General features: G+C 32.9%; 1 protein-coding gene across 3 annotated transcripts in view; it reads right to left on the bottom strand.

Annotated features, from left to right (window-relative positions):
- The window catches only part of PKN2 (protein kinase N2), a 111497-nt gene that overhangs the window by 45319 nt on the left and 39840 nt on the right, over positions 1 to 26338 (bottom strand). For all 3 annotated transcript variants that reach the window (XM_074335099.1, XM_074335098.1, XM_019751766.2), the window contains exons 2-3: positions 22698 to 22998; positions 6597 to 6751 (exon numbers count right to left, since the gene is read on the bottom strand). In XM_074335099.1, coding sequence (XP_074191200.1) covers positions 6597 to 6751; positions 22698 to 22998 — 456 coding nt within the window. The remainder of the gene's footprint in view (positions 1 to 6596; positions 6752 to 22697; positions 22999 to 26338) is intronic.

Here is a 26338-nt window from a genome sequence, read left to right as displayed (position 1 = left end):
GAACACACCTTGTCAACACCTTGATTTTAGCTCAGTGAGATCCATTTCAAACTTCTCAATTACATAGTTGTAACATAATAAATTTGTGTTGTTTTAAGCCATTAAATTTGTGGTAATTACAGCAGCTATAGAAAACTAATATAGGAATTTTTTTCTCAAAAGTTTTGTATTAGAAGTAACAGAAGTTAATGCTATGTCCTGCTTAGATTGTTACATTAGTTGTCAAAGTCTAGTAGGCTTCAATCCACAAAAAACAAAATGATAAAACAGCATCAAGTTAGGAAACTCTTATTCACAAGAAAGGACAATTTTTGCATATTATTTTAGCATCTACTTTTGTCACTACTAAGGAAGTCAGTATTGATTTGGAAATAAAATAACACACAAGCAACCTGTATTAGCCAGGATACTCCAGACCAGAAGCTAAGAGACAAGCATCAGATGCAGAGTCATTTCAGCAAGTCACACACACAAGACTATGACACTGAATAAAGGGCAGGATGGGGAGACATATATGGTGAGAAAAACAATATTGCTATTATATAAGAAAAAAAAAGGAAGTGAGCTAAACTATATTATGTTAAAACACCAAACTAGCTTACTATACAGTGGAGGAAAAAGCAATTACCAAATTTGTGAAATTTTCTTCCATTTCTTTCTTGCTCCCAAAGTCAGTCATTTAAGAGCTTCTAGTCAGATTTTGTTCTTTATTAAATAAAGTATTAAGATTTCATACTAAGGAATTGGACTCTTAGTTTACTAAGTCCCTTAAATATTAATTTATACCGTGAACACACACACACACACACACACACACACACACACACACTTGTTAATTATGCTTTACCATTAAGGATACTATCTTGAATTTGGTGTTTATGACTTATTACACATGCCTTTATGAATACACCTATTCACCTTTTGAATTTAAAATGAAAATACTTCTACTTTAATCCCTCCTTCTATCTAGTATTAGGAACATTAGACAAACTGAAGATTTGAAATAACTTTTCTATTTCTTTGAGACCAGATCAGAGTAACAGAAAAACTTAGTATTCCAAAGCTCCAAATTTAATGGGATAAATACGTTTTGCAATTAGATAGACTTGGACCCAAATCTTATTATATTTGTAAATTTGGGTTAGTTACCTATCTTCTGTAAGATTTAGGTTTCTTGAAAAAATTATGTAAATGGAGATACCACTCTCTAAAATATAGAGCTTTTGCACGCATTAGATAAAACTAAAATTATACTGCCTAGCACGATTGGCATTAAAATGTTCTTTTAGAGCAATAAAAATCATGATTACCTTATTTAATGACATTCTAATGTGAAAGTATAAATACTCAGTAAACTATACAATACTATACTTTTCAACTAAGCAACTCTTATTATTTTATCACTACGTGAAAAGACAGTAATCCTGTTATTTACTTCTTTAGAAATATTCCTTTCTTAACTATTTCAATTCAACATGCAAGGAAGAGCATTGTATTTCATTTAAAAAGTAAACGAACTTTCCCACACAGATTTTGGAAGATGTGCACAGATGTCAAAGTATGATGAAGGCTTTTAAAACTAACATTGGATATTACCTGTCAAAGGCAATTTACAGTTACGACATGTCAGTCTTATACTTCCCGGAATTCAATGAATTTTTATTGTCAGTTTTTTGCTTTCAGGCATTCACTTGATTTTTTTATTGAGCACCTAATATGTTCAAGGTAAGAGATAAGGTCCAAAATATATGGGCTGGTTTATGTATTAGATAAATACTGGTTCTATGCTAAGAGTTTGGAAAGATTTTTATATACATTAGGTTGAACCATATGAAAATGCCAATGTCTGACTGATTTTGAATAGCAATTTCATATGGTTCAACCTAATAGAATAAAGTCGTTACCTATTGTTAATTGGCACTCTACAATGCCTGACAGTTATACTTTGAATGTACAATATTTTATAATTATAAATAGAAAGCATAGATTTTACAATATTTTCAAATGATATATTTATTTTATAATAATACTTGTTTTACAAATCATAGTGGGATATTATAATGAACTGTATCACACATATAGCTTTTAGAAGTAAATAAACCAACATTATCTTTATTTTTCAATCACATACGTAAGGCTTACTTTGCATGTGTTAAATGTCATCAGTGAAAATAATTAATCAGTTACAATGTTACCCTATAAAACTTATAGTTTAAGAGATACAGATCATTATTATGTATCAGCAGGTTATAAGTAGCCAAAGAAAAATTCAAAGAAAGATAGAATCAATTTTAGCTGAAGGAATCCAGAAAAGTTTTGTGGGCTATTTATATAGATAAGATTGTAACATGTCGAGATTGGAAGATTGGGGTGAGGGAGGCCTGGAGAGATAGATGGTCAGGTATTTTCAAATGAGGAAAAAGTATGAAAAGACTTGGGAGCATTTACAAAGAGGAAAAAAGTCCCAGAGGGTAGTAAGAATCTCAAGTTTTGATAACTAGCTTGTTTTGTCATCTGAATGTATGAATGGAACATCTTCCACATGTCTTATCAAGCCCTCAGAGGTTCTTCTGAAAACCAAGGGTGCTACTTAACAGCTACGAAATTTACATTCTGTTGATAACAGATAATAAAAAAATATTGATTGTATAAATTATAATTTCAGATACTGGTGTTCAGTAAAAGGGATAGGGAAAGACAGGGTTTGTTATTTTATAGAGTGTAATCATAAAGAGCTTGCTAACGCGGTAGCATCTGAGCAGAGACTGTAATGAAGTTAGAGAGACAGGCATGAAGGTACTTCGGAAAAGAGATGTCTAGGCAGAGACACAGTAAATACAAAGGCCCTGAGGTAAGAGTGTGCTTGGTATGTTCAAGGGATAGCAAAGAAGCCAATACAGCCAGAGCGTAAGGAGAGAGAACAGAAGTGTTTTAGAAGGAAAGATCAGAAGGTTGCCAGGGGTACATCATGTATGAATTTGCAGAGTCATAGTAAGGACTCTGGATTTTGTTTTAAGCATGCTAGAAAGCCACCAGAGGGTTTTGAACAGGAGTGTAAATCTATCTGACTTACCTTTTAAAACAACTCTGGCTATAACATGTACTGGGGTCCTAATAATTTTGTCACAGAGGATCCAATAACCAGAGTTCTGAAGAAGATTGTTTACTACCAAACTGAATGAATCATCCCTGTCTCCAAATTTACTCCCCACTGGGAATTACCTATTGTTGTGAAGGGCACTACCATTCACCAGTCTCACCACATAACCAACCTAGAATCATCTTTGACTCTGCCTTCTTTTTCAGATCTAAACACCATGCATTTATTCTATCTTGATAGCTTTGACCTTGTCTTCTTTGCTTTCATTGCTGTTGCAAGAGGATGAAGCATATTTAACCTGGAGTACTACAAAAGCCTATTTAAACTTGCTGCCTGTAGACTGACCCCTCTCCAATTAATTCTTCAAGTCTGAAGAAAATGAATATGAACTTTCTAAATTTTAATTCTGGTCGTGTATTTTCTCTGCTAAAAGTCTTTCAGCAGCTCTATATCTTATAAAACAGAATCTCAGAGACTTAATTTGCCCAAAGTACTTTATAATCTGGTTTGTCGTTCAATTATGCTACACCTCTTACTATATACCTCACTCAAAGCTCTACCAGTGGGGAACAAAATAAAAAGTCCTGTTGGAATCACCTAGAAGATTTTTCTCAAATAAAATGTGCCTTTCTGGAGGTTCTGATTTGTTCTCCCGTAGGGCGTGGCCTTCTCATTGAAAATGACTACTAGAGTTGATGACTGTGTATTCCATTAGAAGTGCATTCTACCTATCCTCAGATATGCTGGATAAGAAAGAAATAAGTCAAGAGCCTCTGCGATAGCCATATGAAAATACTTCCATTTCTTACAATAAGCCATGCTATTCCACAGTTCCTTACCCTGCATATACTGGGTTTACCCACATCACCATCCCTAGAAGGTAATTCCTTCTTCAACTCCAAATCATCCTTAAAATCATATACTGAGATTTAATGATTTCTATGGCAGTTAAACAATTCTTTTCTACTGTGCTTCTAAAGTAACTTGTATATTCATATACCAGTATTATATACTGTAATTATTTACATATTATGCCTCCTTTTTAGATAGTGAGTCTCTTGAAAGCAAGATATTATCTGTTGAGTACCTACTACACATAAGGCACTATACTACATTCATATTCATTCATACTCCAGAGCCCAGCATAACAGCTATCAAACTGTCAAGTTCTTAATGAAAAAAATTAAATATCCCACATAACTACAATTTACAATTATCCCATATCTCATAAAGATACATTATGACCCTTTGAGAGATTTAAAGATGATGAACAAAAACAGTTAAGTCCAAATATAGACAGAAATAAGTAGCAGGCCTACCTACCTCAGGAACTATAGCAGCTGTTAATATACTCTGGACCTCCACTTGACCCTTCTCAAATTAATGAATCTCCTAATTAGAAATATAAACTATTGGAAAAATGCCTATTTGTTTTAGCAGACTGCTCACAGCTCTGTTCATTTTGGACCTATGGTTATCAAAGTTATCTGTTTTACTTTTAATATGTCCATAACTCCACTCAATTTGGGGGCCAATATTACAGACCACTTTGAGAATATGGTGAAACCTATGGCCTTCTCATTCATCCATCTATTAACATACACACTCACTTTTCCTATAACTTCAAAGGGTTCATGAACCTCTCAATCTAAGCAACCCGAAATTTAAAAACCTTACACCAGAGGGTAGTAGTTGGGTTACTCTAGTTTTAAAACACTCAGTTAGTTTAATATGGTGCATTCACAGTTCCAATAACACAGTATTTGCCTTTTAAAAAAGTCCAAAATAACATTTGATAAAGATTTAAAAAAAATCATCAAACTAAAAGTCAATACTAAAAATAAAAACACAGACAAACTAATCTACCACACATAATAAATGTTCAAAGTTAGTGAAATAATATGCTATCAAGTACTGTATCATATATGTATCAAGTAGAAACAAATGTGTTCCTCTAAAAATAATTTAAAATTTATTTTGAAATACAGCATATAATCTAATTTTAACTAAGATTTAAAAATCTTATGGATAACATATACGCATTTCTCTCTTCTGCAGCTTCCCAAACTTCATTTGGGTGATAGGTATGGTTCACGGCTCCAAGCAAAGATTCCCCCTCATCCCGATTTCAAATTTTTCCTAAACTAAAAACAAAACAAACCGCAAAACAAACAAAAACCCCACCTCAATTTTTATTCTGTAATTACTTAAGAAATATATCTATTAAAATATGGAAGAAACATTGATATGCAGAGAATCTTTGAACTAAATGAGCGGAGAGTAGAAAGGTGGATTTATTATAAAATTTATTTATTATAAAATCCACCTTTCTAAGCCTTTTTGGAAATTAAACAACTATAGAAGCCAGATTTTAAAGATCTTCATGATAATCTGACTCAGTGGTTCTCAACATTTTCTCTTCCACATTATACCTCAGAACAAGGACACATTTGCATTAGTAACAACTGCTCCCCATAACTGATTTTCAATTAGGCGTTTATATACCCATAACAGATTCCCCAAGAACCCACACCACAGATCTGGTCCAAACAATCACCAGTGCTAGAATGTCCTGCCTTTTCATTTGCCCTTTCCTAAAATCCTGTGTGTATCGATAGAAAACTCATTAGAAGCTAAATTTTTAAAAATAAACTTTGCGTTTTAGAACAATTTTAGAATTCTAGATAAGTTGCAAATATGGACAGTTCCTGTATACCCTTTACTCATACAGTCAACATTTTTTCTTGATTGGTTTAGGTAGAAAAAAGCAATTTAAAAAGTAAGTCATACAGAGAAAGACAAATACCATATGATTTCACTCATGTGGAATCTAAAAAAACAAAATAAACAACCAGAACAGAAACAAACTCATAAATATAGAGAACAAACTGATGTTTGCCAGATGGGAGGGGGGAGGGGAACAGGGTGAAAAAGGTGAAGGGATTAAGAAGTACAAATTGGTAGTTACAAAATAGTCATGGGGATGTAGAGTACAGCATAGGGAATATAGTCAATAATATTATAATTATGTATGGTGCCAGGTGAGTACTAGTTTTATTGGAGGGAATCACATCATAAGTTATATAAATGTCTAACCATTATGCTGTATACCTGAAACTAATATAATAATATTGAAAGTTAGCTGTAATTAAATGGTCTCAAAAATCAAAATATAGTGTTTAAACAGCAAAATCACCAAAAGCACAAAAATGCAAAAAAAATTTGGTATTAACTAGACCATGAACAGGACAATTGTTTACAGTAGAAGAGCTTATACAAGAAGGCGGAGTGTCACCTTGTTCAACCTCATCTGTGAACACGTACACCATATAACTCAAATTTTTTGACCCTCTGTAACATGTTCACGAAAGACTGTGCAAGTACCACCAGTACTGATGTCGGGCTTACAAGTAAGTTTTAAGGGTAGGTGAATTCACAGTATTCACACTATGAATAATGAGGACTGCGTACACTGACATTTATTTACTGTACTTACCTTTGAAGATCCATTTGAATACATCTGTATCATGTTCTCTGCACCTTGTTTTACTTTAAGTTCTATATCTAATTGTTTCTGCAAGGCCATCAATCTATTATTGCTGGTAGAACAACGTGGGTCACTATTGGGAGTGTCTGGAGTCCTTGGGCAATCTGTAAATTAAACAGTATGTTAAAATTACTTACTAGGACCAACTGCTGCTTAAAATTGGAAGCTAATATTTGCAAAGAATAAAGAATTATAGGGTTTGAGATGAGCTTCAAGTCACCTAAATGGAATTTCCTTATGCGTACAGATAACACAAGAATTCAAGTCAAGAAAATATTTAAGTGGAGTTGCAACACTATCTGGCAGATACCACAGAAGTGATTACATTGAGCCTGAAGCTCAGTTAGACAGATCATTGCCAAGAGTTCTTCCAACATTATTAATTTTTAAATTAAACCAAATCAATTTTACTAGTCAATTCAATAATTAAACTAAATTCCCTACTTGTTACCTGATTGGTTAGAGAACAAAGCACGTTCAAATATCCTACAAAATCCTCTAAAGTACTGCTTGGTAAATAGAACTAAGGGTACTTCAAATATAATGCATTAATTAGTAGTAACCTAATCATACACATAAAAGCCATCACATTTTCTACTGTGGGGAAGTTCAGTCACAATGGAAAATGTTTCAAGGATATTGATTAACTGGTATCTCATTGATGGTAGGAGGTTGTACAGGAAAACCAAAAATTCAAGTCTCATAAAGCACACTGTGATGGTTCTATTTTAAAACAAATACAAAAACTTCAAGTAGAATTTTTGTTGAAACACTTCTAATAATCCTACCATGTAACCAAAATTCTTCATATTGAAGTTCATCATTTTGTGTTTTATCTCCACTGGGTCTCATTTATTTAAAAAAAAAAAAAAAAGCTAGAAGACTGGTTATTTATAACTAAACCAGGTACTAGACCTGGTTTAGTTGTAAGTAACTTGGTAATCACTGGAAAATTGCCTAAACTGTAAATTATTTAACCTTTGTGCTTCAAGGTTCCTCCTCTCCTTGCAATAAAAGATGATGTGACTGACTGACTTTAATGATATGTTGCATATTTGGCTTTATACTCCTTTTAAAAATTCACTAGTTCAAAAATATTTAAATATAATTTATTAATTAACTTACAAAAATACAAATGCTAGATATTGATGTAAACTAATACTATTTTATCATTTATATACTACTTTACAAGGTGTTAGTACTGATGTAAGTGCTTTATAAACTCATTAATCCTCATGAACAACAGCCCTATAATGAGCATTACACCTATTCTACAGGAAAGAAAACCAGGGCACAGAGCGGTTAGGTAACTTGCCCAAGGTGAAATAGCTAGTCAATTCTGTTACCAAGTCTACCTTAATAACTGCTGTGCTATGCTGCCTTTTTGCCATTTAAAAGACTTGTAAACAACTGTATTAGACTCTGTGTGTGCATGTGTGTACTTACATATATAACAACATAATTATACACATACAAACATGTATGGATGCATATTAATCCTTAAAATAACCTTTTGAGACAGATATTATCCATACTTTACACATCAGGAAACAGGCAAAGTCACAAAATTATTAGCTGGGATTCATCAGGAAAGGTTTCTATTACAATGGAATTCCCCCAAATTACAGAACTTGATTTTTTAAGTGACATATTCTTATAGAAAACTGATATAAAAGGTAGGTAAGATTTCAGATCAGGCTCACAAAGGAACTACTTAACATACTGCTATGGATACAATGTTTGCCATGGACAAAATTCGTATGTTGAAGCCATAATATAAAGGTATTTGGAGGTGAGGCCTTTGGGAAATAATTAGGTCATGAGGGCGGTCCCTCTTTGTCATGTGAGGATACAGTGAGAAGGTGCCCTTTACAAACCAAGAAGAGGGCCTTCACCAGAATTCTGACCATGCTGACACCTTGATCTCAGAGTTCCCAGCCTCCAGAAACTTGAGAAATAAATTTCTGTTGTTTAAGCCACCCAGTCTATGGTATTTTGTTAAAGCAGCCCAAACTAAGACACACACATCCTTGTATATATACAGTGCTACAGTAAGTAGTTAAGAGTGCCTAGGTTTCAATCTCAATTTTGGCAGAGATTCAGTACAAACTATGTAATATGGGATAAGTTACTTAACAGTGCTGTGTCTCATTTTCTTCATCCTTTAAATACTGAAAATAGCATCTACCTCACAGGATTGTTGTGATTAAATAAGTCATGTGTAAAGAGCTTAGAAAAGGGCATATATAGTGCATGCTAAATATTCAATAGACATTAACCAGGAGTAGTCACTGTAGGAAGTTTAAGTATATCTCTGTTGAGTCCATAAATTAACTGCCCATTCTACGAATGATTGAACAGCTAAGTGTATTCAGATCTGTGCACAGTAAGGTCTTCTTCCTTTATTATTACATAAATGATACAAGATTCGAATAAGAAATCGAAATCACACAAAATCTGGCATATAATTTATAATAAGCATATTTTAAAAAAGAACTGGAACGCATTTAGAGCAGATGGCCCTCAGTTGAGAAGAGTATGGAAATGTGTTATTTGCAAAATAATTGATGGTGCTTATCCTAGGATGAGAAAGAGAAATATTCTTGCCTAAACATTTAAACATTTGTCTATGAAAGAGAAGTTGTCCACTTAGACTATTTCTTCACATGGCAGAGAATTACAATCAATGGGTAAAGGTAGTGAAGGAAAAAATTTTATTACAAGATAAAGAGAAATTCCTTATATTTTGAGTTATCTAGCAATGAAATGATTTGCCTTAAAATTAATAAAATCCCTTGTCTCTGAAAGCATTTACATAGAAGCCAGATTATAATCTATTAAAGATGCTATATAAGAAAGTCTTACACATTGAAGCAGGTTGTACTAAGACATTAAATGTCTATTGATTCTAATAGTCTGAATTTGTAATATCTACAATTATATCTAACACTGTTCTTACGGAAAAAGATGTTCTCAGTTTTAGTAAGGATTACAAGAACATAAGAAATAAAAATGAATGGTAATGAATTTTGAGGTCAGAATGCCTTGGTTAAAATCCTGTGGTTGCTACTTATTGGTGTGATCTTGATCATATCCTTACCTATCATCTCTGTGTTGCAGTTTTGTCAGTCACAAAGTGGGTGTTACTGTGAAGAAAAACCCTGTATAGTGCTTAGGCCAATGTTTAGGGCTCAATAAAATTACATATCAGGGCTAAGTTAAGAAGCTGGTATTTCTGTTCATAAAGAACTCACAAAGGTTGTAATATAACCTCATTTTCCAAACAATCTCCCTGCCCCCGAAACTCAGAGAGGTTAAGTAATTTGCAAAGGTTTCAAAAGTGTGTGCGCCAAGGCAGAAATGTAGCCTTAGATATATCTTGTTTTATAAAGCCTACTTTTTACTCATTTGGAAATCAAAGAACCACTTAGGTGTCTTCTTCAGATTTCAACTATTTTCTCTTTTAACCTGCTATACTCTTCTTCTCTCCAGTTTTCTTTCTTATAGGTTATGGTCAGTTACAGCACTGTAAGATGAAATTATTTTTCCATTTAAATTATAAGAACAAATGATGAATTTACCTTTAAATACATACTTTGCCACTTAAAAAAACTACACCTCATGATTAAGACTAAAGACAACTCAACATTTGCTGCGTCTATTGTTCTAAACACCAAATCAGTGTTTTGAGGGGGCTGGGGGTGTATTACAAGAATTGTTCGTACTTTTAACCTTCTAAACATTATTATACAATTCCAAAATGTATGTTACACAAATTCAATAAAAAGCCTTTAATACAGTATATATTGTTTATATCCTAGAGGATATATCAAAGAGGCCTCAAATAAAGTCCCACCTTCATAGTTGGGGATTAAAGGCTTTATGCTGACTAGCTCTAAGCCATGGGTGTCAAAACTGTAGCCCGCGGGCCAAATGCGGTCCGCAATCCTTTGTTAATTGGCCCGCAGCAAATTCCAAAAATATATTTAGTTTACTTAAATAAACCAGGTGAGGCAATACGTACTCAATAAACCAGGTGAGGCAATACGTACTTTACCTCGAGTGAGTGGCCCGGCTGTTTACCGCAAGTGGCCCTTGGTAAAAAACGTTGAAAAAAGTTTTGACACCCCTGCTCTAAGCTAACGTTCCATTATTATTTTTCTGTCAAATTCTACATTCGGTTAAGAAAAAAAAAATCAGTATCTCTCTACCTCTGAAAAATGCAATGCACTTGCCTTCCTCCTCCATACTATTGTTAACTCATCTCAGGCATTACTTGCTCCAGGAAACCTCTAACCATCCCCCAATCTAATCAGGTGCCCTTTCTAATATGTCTTCAAAACACATTTTCCTCCCTCCATTGAAATATCCATCATATAGTATTTAATGATGTATTTCATATCTAGTTTCCCTCTGAGACTATAAGCATCTTGAGTGCTGGGACTTATTTTTAATTATTTTAATGGATGAGTTTAAAATAGAAGATTAGTACTGAAAAATAGTTAAGTATAGAAAGGGGGGAAAGACAGAAAATGAGAGATTAAGAGACACAGAAGGCAAAAAAAAAATCGTAACTACATCTTACTGTGTTTGGGAAGACAAAGCGAATAATGATGTTGCAAAGACAGAATGTGATGAGACAATGACTACAATTTTTTCAGAACTTATACAAGATACCAATCCATAGATTCAAGATATCCAACCAATTCCAGGCAGATATATATATATATATATATATATATATATAACTCAGGATGGATCAAAGACATAAAAATAAGACCTGATACCATAAAACTCCTAGAAGAAAATGTAGGGAAGAAGCCCTCAACATTGGTCTCAGTAATGTTTTTTTGGATATGACACCAAAAGCACAAGCAATAAAAGCAAAAATAACCTCTATCTACATCAGATTAAAAGGCTTCTTGACAGCAAAATTCACAAGCAACGTACAGAATGAAGGAAAATATTTGCCAATTATCTACCTGATAAGGGATTAATATCCAAAATATATTAAAGAACTGATACAGCTCAATAATAATAATAAAAAATAATCTGAAAAATGGGCAGAGGAACTAAAACATTTTCCCAAAGAAAAGAGCTCACACCACTAATCATCAGGGAAATGCAAATCAAAACCACAATGATTTGTCACCTCACATCTGTTAGAATGGTTATCACCAAGAAAAGATAACAAGTGCTGTTAAAGGTGCAGAGATAAAGAAAGCTTGTATACAGTTGGTGAGAATGTAATTTGGTGCAGCCACTATGGAGGTTCCTCAAAAAATTAAAAGTAGCACTACCGTATGACCCAGCAGTCCCACACCTGAGTATGTATCTATATATCTAAGGGAAATGGAAACAGGATATCAAAGAGATACATGCACCCTCATGTTCATTGTGGCATTACTCACAATAGCTAAGATAGGAAAACAACATAAGTGCCCCTCAATAGATGAAGAATAAAGATGTGCCACACGTGCACGTGCATACGCGCATGCACACACACACACACACACACACACACACACGGGAATATTATTTAGTAATCAGAAAGAAAGAAATTTTGCTATTTGCAACAATAGGAGAGTTTGAGGACATTATGCTAAGTGAGATAAATCAGACAGAGAAAGACAAATACTGTACTATACCACTTATATAAGGAATCTAAAAAAAGCCAAGGTCTTGTAAAAACAGACAGTTGAATGGCAGTTACCAGAGGCTAGAGGGTAGGGAAATTGGGGAGATGCTGTTTAAGGGTACAAACTTGGAACTAGTGGATAAGTGCTGAAAGCTAATGCAAAACATAGTGATTTATAGACAACAATACTGTATTATAAACTTCAAAGTTGCTAAGAGACTAGATGTTAATTGTTCCCACCACAAAAAAGAAATGATAATTATGTGGCATGATAGAGGCGTTTGCTCTATTGATAATCACACTGCAATATAGAAATGTACCAAACCAGTATGTTACATACCTTAAACTTACACAATGTTACATATTTATATTTTCAATAAAAATACATTTAAAAACATTTACATATGAAAACTTTTGTTATGCAGGTAAAGCAATTACTTAGAGGATATTTATAAACCTTAAATGAATATATTAGAAGACAACAAATGTAAATTGCTAAGCATCTACATCAGTTAGTTAAAAAAATAAACAAATAATTCCAAAGAGAATGGGAAAAAGGAATTAATAAAGATTAGGGCAGAGATTAACAAAATAGAAATGCACAAAAGAAAGGATTAGTAGAGTTATTTTAGAGCTAAACTATCTTTTTATGAAGGATGCAGAAAAATAATATGACAAGAAAAGTGGTCAAGGAAGAAAAATGAAGAACATACCAATATTAGTACTGAAATAGGGAATGCTGCTACTACAGATATATCCCGACTTTAAATGAATAATACACAGATATTATAAATTATGTCAATAAATTGAAAACTATGTAAAGTGGAGAACATCCCAAGAAACTATAATTTCACCAATAATGAAAGAAAAAATAACAATTATCAATCAATTTCAAAGTGTTACAAGATATCTCAAATAAAATTAGAGTTGTAGACGAATGTAGACGATATTTGTAATCTTTAAGTACCTGCCACTACAGGTTGACTAACTTAAAACCCCCATGCTCAATGTCATTCTCTTTCTTAAAATAAGAGGCAGGTTAATGGGGGAAAGAAAACAAAACAAAACAAAAACCCACAAGATTTCTCAGTCTCACTTGCAGTTGGGGCTAGGAGAGGGCAGTGCATGGTGAATGTAACGCAATCCCAGGAAAGATATAACTACACATCTGCAGCTTTGTGCTTCTGAGAACGTTTTGCTTTTCTGATTAAAAAAAGAGACTCGACAGGTTCTAATCATCCTGGTGGAGTAAAGCTTGGATTCTAATAAGGACCCAAGAAAAGGCCTAGGGACTCCTACAGAGTGGACAATCAGACCAGGAGAAACCTAATTAAAGACAGAAACCTCAAAAGGTGCCATCCATAATGGATGAATTATTTGTTGATTTGCCTTTGGCTTAGGATGACTAGAGGGAGTGGGAATGGATGTTCTTTAAAACTTCCTACTGCTTCCGTACAAGTTTGAGGCAGGAAATCACACTACCTATGTGGCCCCCCAAAACTTAAGTTTAAATTTTATTTTAATTGACCTCAGGCTGGTACTGCTTCCAGGTATATTACAAAAACAAATGCAAATTCTGTTTGAAAGAAGGCACTTTAAATCTAGACCTAAAAGAATTCCCATAGGAAAAGTTCCAGTGAAAATATAAACACAAGTAGAAATAACACAGCCCAGGTTAAAAAACAAAAAAATCACCATGAATGAGAAAAAAACTACAGGAGTAGCGTAGCAAAGATTTTGCCTATTGTTATTATCTTATACAGAATGTGAAAAAGCGTATTTAACATTTAAAACTAAATACAGGAAGTAGCAAAAGAATGACTGGGGTAAGAGACTATGAAAAATTACCGAGATTAACAAAATAGAACTCTGTATTAAAATACATATATTAAAACATCTGTATTAGAAATACAATATATGTGATCAAGAGCGAACTGGACACAGGCAAAGAGAGTAGCAGAAAAATAGAGACAGACTTGAAGAAATTACCATGCATCTAATTAGAGTTCCAAAATGAAGGAATGGAGAGAATACAGAAGGTGCAATGCTCAAAGACATAGAAACTAAGAATGTCCCATAATCAATGAAATATACAAATCTCAGATTCAGGAAACCCAGCAAATACCAAGCAGATCAAATGAAAGGAAATCTATACAATTATTCTCAAAGAGCAGAACACTGCTGGCAGAGTATCTTAAAAGAAGCTAGGGAGAAAAGGCAGATTATCTACATGGCTTCAACCATTAGACTGACAGCTACCTCCTCAACAACAGTGGAAACCAGAAGACCATGAAATAACAGTTTCCAAGTGTTGAGAGAAAATAAATATTAACCTAGAAGTGTATATCAGGGGAAATATCTTTCTACAGTATATACCTTAAAAAAAAGAAAAAAGAAAAACCAAAATGATTCTAGAAGAAAGGTCTGAGAGGTATGATGAAACGGTGAACAAAGAAAATGATAAACGTGTGAGTAACTATAAACCAACAATGACTACATAAAATAATAGATCTAATGTGTGGAACTGAAGATAAAATAATAGAACTAAAATATGGACGGCAACAGCATAAAAGTCAAATGGAGTTAAGCAGATTGGAGTTAAAGTATTCTAAGTTTGTTGTATGGCGTGAAGAATCTAGTTGACAAACAGAAACCACACTAGATATTTTCAACAGAGGGAATTTAATACAGGGAATTGATTATATCACATATATCCAGGTATTGTGGACAAGACTGGGGACAAAATAGTGACAAAATTATTCTTCCAAAGAGCTTAGAGTCAGGTATTTATATACATATACAGTTTGCAACCTTTATGTACCTGTATACACGGGTATGTGTGTCTATATATTCAAGAGTATATGTGTGTCTACATGAACATTTTCAAATACACTGGAAAGGTGAGTTTTCAATATACTATATACACACCAATAATATATCAATATACCTATATATCCACCACCTACATTCTGCCAACTAAACACAAACACAGGTAGAGGTAAAAAAAGAGCAAATGGTAAGAGGAAAAATGAGAAAATTAGATTAGGAAGTAGCAGCAGGAGAAGCTGAAGAAACAGTCAGAGGTCAGATTACATGAAGCACATCTCTGTCACGCTACAAATTTGTACTGTATTTTGCAGGGAATGGAAAGCCACCGAAAGGTTTAAAACAAGAAAACAACAGCATCAAATCTGAATATTAGGTAAAAATATTGGTAGTAGTGCTTAGGTTGGATTAGAGCAATACTGGACTTGTAGGCTTTGGCAGTAAGAATGTAGAAGAGATGGAGATACGAGACCTATGTCAGAGGTAGAATCTACAGGGCGTGGTGACTTGGCATACAGATTTACATTAGAGTGAAAATCAAAAAGAAAGGAAGGCATCTATAGTAAAAGTCAGGTTTTAGTTATGGATTACTAGGGTTATGCCATTGACAGGAAAGAAAACAAAGGGAAAGATTTAGAGGTTGTTTTCCAGGAAAGAAGGGTTCAATTTTAAACACAATGAGAGGAAAAGCCAATAGAACATTTAGGTAATATCCAGAAGGTTGTAAGGCTATAAGGCTAGAAAACCCATCTTGGCTTGAGATACCATGTTGTTAGTACCAGAAAATATGATGTGTTTAAAATCTCCCCTAGGATAAGATTTTCCAGGCCATAATGATGAGTAAAATGTGAATTAGTTAGTAGTCTCCTTGTAGAGCAACAGATATGATGTTTCTGATGCTTTTGGTAGTTTCTCCAAAACCACAACTGACTACCTGGATTTCAAGATGAATTAGTTCTAGAACATAGCAGCAATCAAGGTCCTCCAAAGGCTCCTGATTATGTAAGGCCCAACCTTAAACTGGTTCCTTGATTCTCTTGGAGGCTAGTAATATAGTTGACCTTAACGGCTTTATTGCCCAGCCCCAAAAAACCTTCCTCAGACTTTACTTACTTCCAACGGGGTGGGGGTGATGGGGGTGAGGGGTGTTTCTGTTCAAAATTGGAAGAGCTTAGATGACTCACACTTGATCTATCCTCAAGCTATTAAAACACCTTTTTTCACAAAACAGTCTAGAAAGGACATACATAGTCTATCCTCCTTGTTTTACAAATGACAAAAAATAAGGCCTGAAGGGGTTGCAAGAGGTGAACAACCACACAACTATGTAATGGTTCAGCTGGAATGAGATCTCATCATAAAACCTTTGGTCTTTTCTTTTATAGCCAGCTGACTCCCAATGTTCAATATTCATAAAGTGGTACCTTAAACAGCCAGATTTTTACTTCTGTATCAAGGCTATTTACTGCACTAAAAGTAAGCAAATAAAGAAAGTTGAAATAAACCTAGCCAAATCTAAATTAATAAAAGTAGTAGTATGCTGAAGTACTAATTATTTAGCTCCTTCACAAACTTTCATCTATACGTCTCTCAGTTACTGCTCACTGGTCAACATTTTGGTTTTCGCTTGGTACTTAAAAGTTGGTATTTTAAAAATAAACTCCAGAATCTTGCCATTTGTTACAGTTACATTAACTGTTTATGTTTCCCCCGAAATCCTAAACAGATAATGCTTACATTATAAAGTCATCTGGAACCTGTTCAGATTATAATGAATGCTCACTTATTATTAATGGATACTTAATCAGTAATTTTGATGATTAATCAGCATGACCTTTGTCAGATGTCACCGAGTAAAGCAATTCTGCTGAACTATTTTATTGCTAGTACAACCTCTGGTTTAGCTTTTTAAATATTTTACCAAAAAAGCATGGAGAAAATTATTGGCTGTAACATTTTTTGTTTAAGGTGAAATAAGCAACTTAGGCATTAAAAATTTCAGAACTGCTTGTACTTATTATATTAGATCTTAATATTTGAAAACCACACATTTGTATCTATCTCATGGTAGATAAGACTTCGTCATTCTGTACATAACTCAGTACCTAGGGCATACATAGTTCTTTTGTAAATTCTTCTTAACCTGACGCCACTTTATTTTTCTTCTTTCCTCCCTGCGATTACAATAATGCATATCACTAACCACTATACACCTGTTAGACTGGCTAAAAATATATATTAACAATACCGAGTGCTGGAGAGGATATGGAACACTAGAACTCTCACATATTGCTGGTGACAATAAAAAACAGTAGTCACTCTGGAAAACATTTTGTCAGTTGCTTGTAATGCTAAACATACCCTAACATATATGAATTAGCAATCACACTTCTAAGTATTCACGAAAGTGAACCGAAACATGTTCACACAAAAACTTATTCATGGGTAGTTAACAGCAGCTGTACTGAACATTGCCAAAAACTGGAAAACAACCCTAATGTCCTTGGTGAATGGATAAACTGTGGTACATCTATACAATGTATTACTCCCCTGCAATAAAAAAAGGAATTATTGGTAAGTGCGAAAACCTGGATGAATATCAAAAAGCAATATGTTGAATGAAAACAGTCTCAAAAGGTTATATACTTTATGATTCCATTTATATGAAAAGCAAACTATGGTGACAGAACAGACCAGTGGTAGCCAGGGGATATAAAGTGGGGAGAGGGTGACTACCAAAGGATAGCACTGTTCCTTTGCCAGATTGTGGTGGTGGTTAGAGGAACCTCTACATATGTTAAAATTCATGGGAAGGTGTCCCAAAAAAGAATCCATTTTACTGTGTATTAACATTAAAAAAAAGGTCTATGATCAAAGAATTCAAGTGCCAGAGATCTACAGATCATTTAATCTCATGATTTTAAAGATAAGGAAATGAATCCAGGGGTGTTAAAAGTGATCTGCCAATTAATGGTCACTTGCTAATTAATGGCAATCCTTTCCTTAAGAGTTCACAACTTAATACAAAACATTTAACCTCAAAATGGGAAATTCAATTAGAAATAAGGAATACGTAGAAATGACGTAACAAACCAGGTCACAGATTCCACACTTATATTTTAATACATATAAAATTCAACTATAATTTCTATGCCACATTTAGGTAGATAGACGAAAAATAAAAAATAAAATTAAATTCTTCTGTTTATTCCAGACAGACATCATAAAATGAACTTTTGTCATTAAGGAAAAAACTCCCTCAATATAGTTGTATCTTCTGAATTTAGAAGAATTTCCAAGGTTAACTCCAAAAAGTAAATCCCAATACTATTAGTTCTATACTAAATTAATATTTCCCATCTAGGTATTCTAGATACCAAAGAAAATATTCAGTACCTCAACAGGTAAAAATCAGTCTAAGTTTGGTTGGGTCTGAGAAGATGGAAATGGGAAGAATTAACAAGAAAGGGAAATAAGAAAGTGAACAAGAAGCTCAGAGTATCACGGGCATAAAGAGAACATCAAAAAAATCATTTCTTACTATTCATAATAAACACATACACATATTTTACAAATAAGTCCGAAAACATCAGATCTTGACATAATAAGTAACATTTCAGAGAGTTTTATAGTTAAAAGTCTTGAAGATCATCTGATAAAAATCCTTATTTCACAAATAAGAAACTAAAGATTGACAGTTAATTATCACTGTCAGAGTGATAAGAGCAGGCGTCCTAACTACTTACTACTTATTGTAATCATTTATACAATACGCACTTAAAATTTGTCCCTCTTCCTTTAAGTCATTGATTCTGCTTACATACACCCAAGATAACAGGAATTAGCCAAATACTTCTGTTATTAATCTGATATAGATGCTCCTCAATTTACAATGGGGTCATATCCTGATAAACCCATCATAAGTTGAAAAATATCCTAAATCGAAAATGCATTTAATACACCTAACATGCCAAACATCACAGCGTAACCTAGCCTACCTTAAATGTAACACTTATATTAGCCTACATTTGGGCAATTATCTTGAGTTTCATATCAAGAGTAATTGCCTTCTTCTTCTCATCAGAAGCAGAAGACTCAGATGGCGGCTTTATAGACATGATGGGATATAAAAACACAAAATCCAAAAGAATGCTTGCAACACTACACACTGTAAAGTATTGGCTGCTTAGCCTTGTGATCACATGGCTGACTAGGGGCTGTGGCTCGCTGTCGCGGCCCAGAATCACAAGGGAGCATCGTACCACACATATCACTAGCTCAGGAAGAACATCAAAATTCAAAATTTAAAGTACAGTTTGTATCGAATCTGTATTACTTTTGCACCATCGTAAAGTTGAAAAAAACATAAATTGTACTATTGTAATTTTGGGGAATGTCTGTACTTTAGAAAACTAAAAGTAAAGTACTACCCTTGAATAATCTTGTCACATATAATCTAAAATAAATAATTTTGTTTACCTTAGTGCACAACGTAAAAAACTATAAAATTTTATAGTAATCTGACCTAAAATTAAAATTGAACTACTGTGTTTCCCAGAAAATAAGACCTAGCTGAACCATCAGCTCTAATGTGTCTTTTGGATCAAAAATTAATATAAGACCTGGTCTTATTTTAATATAATAAAGACCAGGTCTTTATAATATAAAATATAATATGATATAATATAACATAATACCAGGTCTTATATTAATTTTTGCTCCAAAAGACGCATTCGAGCTAGGTCTGATTTTCAGGGAAACACGGTACCTCTAATCTTGTACTGTTGTGGTTTTAATGCTGTCATATCAATAATGAGGGAAAAAGAAAAAAACCTTATTACCAAACTGTGTGAATATGCCATTTGCAAAGAGAAGTATTTTTTTTAAATAAATTCAAATTTTAACCAATTTATCAAGTTTATTCCAAACAAGCTGAAGTATTAAGAAAGCTTGCTTCATGTAACATTTGCCCCAAAATTATCTGAAAAGTCAATACTAAAAATAATCAGTAAAGAAAGTTTCTGGATTTCTTTATCTTAAAACTTTTATTTAAGGCTTTGTTCCCCAAGTTATTAAATTTTTGTCCTGAAAAAAGTCATATTGGATTTTTTAACTAACACTTAGAAATTTTACCAAGTTGTTAGCATTAGTTATAGAAAAGATTTTAAAAATTAGCTCATGTATTATGAAAATGGTTCCCATCATTAAAATTTCTGGGAAACATTTTTTGGGACCTTAATGACTTCAATGTCCTTAAGGCTTGTAACATAGCTTTACTATTGCCAGCTTTCTCTAAATTTCCAAGTCATTAAATTTTTTAAGTTCCCTGATAAATTATGCTTTAGTATTAATTACAACAACTAACACAAGATTTTTATTTGCTGGGTTTTTTGTTTTTTTGAGATACAATATTCACAACTAAATACCTCCCGTGTTCCAGGCTCTATGATAAGCCTTGAAAATAGGTGAATAAAAACATATCCCTGCCCTAGAGCAACATACAATTTACATGTACATGATATTAAACATGTACAATACAACATAATAAAATAATGAATGGACAAAGAAGATCATCAGAGAAAGTCAGGGAAACTTTCACAGTTAAAACCCAAATTGGCTTTTGAAGGAGAAAAGGAATTTGATAGGACTTAAAGGTCATTTCTTTATATGAAACTCTAGGAAAGACAAATCTAATCTAAAGGGATAGAAGTTAGAAAAGGTTGCCTAAATCCAGAGATGGGAATTGGAGACTGATTGAGAAGTATGAATACAAGAGAAACACTGAAGTGGTGGAAAAGTTCAGGACCACTGGATATATTGTTGATTACCTGAGTTAAAACCCATCAAATCATACACTTAAATATGTCTATTTTATAATAGGTAATTTATACTTCAGTAAAGTTAAAATATTTTAAGGGACTGGGGAAACCAAATGGACTCTGTGTATCAAAAACTCTTCTATATTCCAATTACAAGGTACTTATCAGTACTGTGAGGAGGAAAATGTTTTCTCTAAATAAACAGAGTTTAAAGCTGCAGCGCCATTTCTTATTTTAGATCTCTCTTAAAGAAGTAATGGGCAAAAAATGTAGAGCTCGGCAGAGTTCCAACAGAACAGGCTATTTCTAAGTTTATAAGACATTGCTAAAAAAAGCATTTTCTTAATACAAATTTCTACTTATAATGTAATTATTGAATGTGTTGGTAAGAGAATACTAAATAAGTTGAAGACTTCTTAGCTAGCTTTGTGATTCTGGGCAAACTAATGCACATCTTTGGGATTATTTAAGGTCTAAAATACGAAGGCTTGTTTCTCTATTTCTTTCATTTTCAAGATTCTATTATTCTTACAAGGCTGAAATCTCTACATAGTGTCTCCAAATGAAATCCCTTAGTTAAGTCCCAGATGTTAAAATTGATGCATTAAAAAGAAGTTCTGTCAAGTACACTGAGTATCAGAAGTATTTTATGCAACTTTTGAGATTGGTAATTTGAGGTTCTTAGTCAAATCTATGTATTTTCTTAATCAAATTTAATTTTACTTATATGTTATTTCTTATTACCTAGTCACACAGTTCTTCTACAATTTCTACAGTTCTAGATACATTACTACTCAACGATACATCACTCCTTTTCTTTGCAAATAAAGAAACAGGGGTTAAAGAGATTAAATACCTTGTTCAAAATATAATCTTTGCAAAGACAAAAGTATTAGATCAAATGTGTATTATGATTTTTTTCAAGAAAAACCTTTAGAAAGAATGTATATATTTTATATATATCTATATCTATATATATACATATATGAATGTTGGTACAAAGGCAGAAATTTTTTTCTGGAAGGATAAGCAGAAAAAGTTAGTAAATGCTACCTTTAGGGAAAGGGCCTAGAGTGGAGAGAGGTAATGTTTCCATTTTTACTTTCTGTACCACTAAAAAATTTCCAACATGAACATTTTGTTAATCCTATTGTTTAAAAATCATGCTCTTAGAATGGACTTATAGGTTATATTTTCCTTTTATTTTCTATATTTAAGAAAAACAAGTAATGTTTGGCTTTTAAAAATTATCTTCTTCTTCTTAAAAAAAAATTATCTTCTTTTTTAAACAATATGCCTGGTGGTTTAGTTGTTAATTCAGTTGCTTAAAGCACAAAGGTCATAGGTTTGATTAATTATATTTGCAAAGAATAAAAATAGCCCTTGGTCACAGAATGCATTTTTAACTTTAGCAAGTTATCTGGCAAACTCCTGCTGCTGATCACAAGGATGAATCAGGTAAGAGCATGTGGTTGACTCAATACAACATTAATATTGGAAAATGACTCTAAGTAATACCTTACTGACAAAGGATAAGAGAGTAGACAGCAGAGTTACTCATCTCTAAGTAAACGTTTCAATTTTCATATCCATCAATTCAACACACTTCTGAATACAATATAAACAAGACCTTAACTGTAAGAGAAAACACAGTCCCTGTTCTTTCAGAAAAGCTAAAAACTATACATCACAAAGTTTGCCATTTTAAAAAATGATACATTTCTTATTAGTATACCATAAAAACATCAAATAAAATACACAACATACCTGTAACATCTTCTGGATCTGATACAACAATATGTGCATTTAGTTCCTGTAGCTTATGATGCAGTTCTTCTAATTTTTTATTTGATTTTTTCAAAATGTTGTCCACATAAGCCAAACTTTTTTTATCTGTTGTGACTTTCCTCAGATTTTCAGCTCCTTCTTTGATTTTCAGTTCTTTCCTTATTTCTCTCTTGATTCGATCCTTGATATCATCCAACTTCTGCTGCACCACTGTATCTGAAAAGTCTAATTTCTGAACAGCACTCACATTCTCAGAAAATGGAAGACTTCGGGAATCTCCCTACAGAAAAAAATAAACATAGAAACATGGAAATTTAGGAAAGTTAGCTGCTCAGTAAAATGTGCAGCATAAGAATAAAACTACAAAAAAAGATTCTTTATTAAGTGCATTACATTTAATTCTTTCCTTAATAAGCAGCAAACTACTTATTTACCTTTAAAACCATACAAAACTGTAAGTTCAAATACTCTGCCCACTCACTAAATAGCATTACCTGACAAATTTATATTAAAATAAATACAACATATCTACATATACAGGCATCTTAGGATTGTATATAGTGGGTTTTTGATATTCTATGAACCCAAGTTAGATCCCAAAGCCGACACTGTGAATCTTGGGCAAGTTATTTAACCTTTCAAATACTCAGTTTAATCATCTTTAAAATTTAAATAATAATATTGGCCACCTTTCGGAGATATTGTGATAATTCAAAATATTATATGTGAAGCTCCAAATACAATTCTTGCCCCATTATTGTCACCTAATAAGTGAAAATTATTAAGTTCCATAGGTAAGATAAAATTTCATTTTATCGTCTATAAGAAACCTCTTAAAATAAACTAATTATTGGCAAAAATAAAGTTATATTCTTTTGAACACTTTTTAGTTAATGATTAAATGCATTAAGGCTTGGGAAGACTGCATTCAGAACTCTATATATTTCATGGCTAACTAACCACCTTGATAAGTTGGTTGACTCACTACAAAAACATCATTACTAGAAAATATACCTAAATTATGTTCTACTGTTAGAATTTAAGGTAATACATTGTATAAGTAATTCATCTTAAAATGAAAATTAAATCAGGTAAGCACATCTAATCTACATTTAAAACAACCAAAGTTATGTTTTAGTTATTTGTATGTCATTCACTATTTTAAACTCCATTACTATAATACTGTTGGTTTTTAAATTGTTAATTTCTGAAACACAAGAAAGTAGAAATAACATTTACCTTTTGGAAGAACAACTGATTTTGTGAAGCACAGAGGAAAGAGAGACATATTTTACTGTGCACCTTTTGAACCACAGACCTAACTAATTAAAAGATTTTCTTTAATTTCTTTGGGAATTAATTACACCCATATAAATAAGTTCTATTTACATTCTTGGTGCAAATACTTTGTCATCTAATGCTTAACGTCTAAAAAACATGTATCTTGCAAAATAGAGTTAACAGATGTGAAGATACAGGATCTAGTCTTGACGTTGGTATCACTTTACCCTGTGCTAATAGGCATACTAAGCAAAAAATGAAGTAGTTGATCCATAAATTTGTTCTTGACCTTTTCAGGGCCAAAGAACCCCTTTGAAACTTTGATAAGCAAACAAATAACTAGAACAAAGAAAACTTCATCTTTGTATGTACAATTTCCAGATTCCATAGATCTTAGATTAAGAATTCCTGGGATAGATGATCTACATCTACTGACCTTAAACGTCTGATTCTCTTAAAAAAAAAAAAAAAAAAAAAAAAATATATATATATATATATATATATATATATATATATAATTTGATATATAAACATTTATTTCAAAAATAAGTTTTTAAATTTAAAATGTCTGATTCTTATCTATACGGATATACAAAGAGCTTCTACGTGGGCCAAAATATTATCTAGGTTTTTTTACTATCTATAATAGAATATAAGTCCTATCATCCATTTATTCAGTTTCTAAAGTTCATGAATCCACCTTTGGCTTAGCAAATATGGCTACTGCCAACAAATAAAATCCCAAATTTCTGCTGTCTAACTTCAGGTAAAGTGGACTGAGGCAAACAATGCTTAGACGAAAACGTTCAAGCTAACCGCATTCCTCTAGATATTTTTATTTCTATCGTTATAGATTTAGAAAACATCGCATGAATTTTCATAAATTTGTGCGGTATTATTTTGTACTAAGCCAGAAGTTCCCTAAATTTCTTGGTTCCCTAAATTTAATGTCACAGTAAATTTTCCTTTATGCCTCAAAGACCACAAGGAATACCTAACAATTCCATGTATTAAGTAGTAAGGTCCAAATAACTAAAAATACTTACAACTTAGTAGCTGTCTGAAATGATACAAATTGAAAGAAAATTACATTTTTATTTCATTCTTTACTAACCACAGTTACCTATTAATGTGACGTGTCTGCCTGTTGAGTACCTTCACAATTTCTCAAACCTTGAAATCAGACTGTATATTCCCACCCTCATTTCCTGTTTCATTGTACAAAAAGAATGTAGAATAATCTCATATTGAAACCTAACTGACTCCAGTTAGTTCACATGGTGTCCAACAAATGGTGTTACTGTGTGCTTCCCTAAAAACTTAAAATACACTGCAGCATCCTGAGAGTTTGCTGAGGCACCCTAGAGAACTGCTGCATAATTTGAGAATCATGGTATAAAGATTTAAAAGCTGTTAAAACAAAAGACAAAACGAACAAAACTAGTATATGAAATTGGCTTGTTTTTTATATGAATACTTTGAAGGCCCTTGCCTACTTCAACTCCCATTTCTTTTCAATTTGCTCCCTAAATTCCAATCAAATTACAGAAATTTAATGACAAAGACGATCTCTCTTGGCTCAGCTACTATGTATGCTGCACCTTTGGGATCCACCAACTTTCCTTCTTTCTTCAACTCTGCTTTCCTAGTCTCTTCTTTGCTAACTTTCACTTTGCTCAAAGTTCATCCCAGTTCTTCTCAGGAAAGAAGAGACTATGCCCTTTCTTAGAATTTAGATTAATACTTCTCCTGTGTGCTCTGATAGCAGTAGGGATCCCATCTGAACGACGATCCTTTTGTTATCTGACCACTCCAAAGACTATGAGCAACCTGAGGAGAGGGCTGATGCCTGGGCAAATTTGTTTTCTTAATGATTTGTCTATTACACTATTTAATATCCTTCTTTTAGAATTCATCACTGCTGAGGAAGTCATGCTTTCCTATTTCTGATAAAGAGAATTCATATTCCAGAAAGTTCAAGGGCAAAATTGATATTCAATCACATCAACTATATTAGCTGACTTGGATGAACCATAGTGTGGTTAGCATGTTTGCTTCCCCTTTTCATAGGCTTGAATTTTTAGTTTTTACTCCCATTTCCTGAATGTTACTCCCATCTTTTGTTGTGGAATGGCTCTAACACCTTTCGGAAAGGAGCAGCAGCTAAAGTACAATATAATCAGTAATTTAAGATAATATACAAATGCCCTTTGGGAGCAGATAGGAAAGGTTACAGTACCTTCTATTTACTCCTTTCCTGAACATTTCAGTTGCCATAAATTGTGAAAGTTATTGGAAAATGTAATTTTCTTGCATTTGGAACAATTGAAATGAGATAT

This window comes from Rhinolophus sinicus, linkage group LG06 (assembly GCF_036562045.2).
Source record: "Rhinolophus sinicus isolate RSC01 linkage group LG06, ASM3656204v1, whole genome shotgun sequence".
NCBI classification, from domain to species: domain Eukaryota; kingdom Metazoa; phylum Chordata; class Mammalia; order Chiroptera; family Rhinolophidae; genus Rhinolophus; species Rhinolophus sinicus.
Note: the sequence above shows the minus strand (reverse complement) of the source record. Positions and strands in the feature narration are given on the sequence as shown.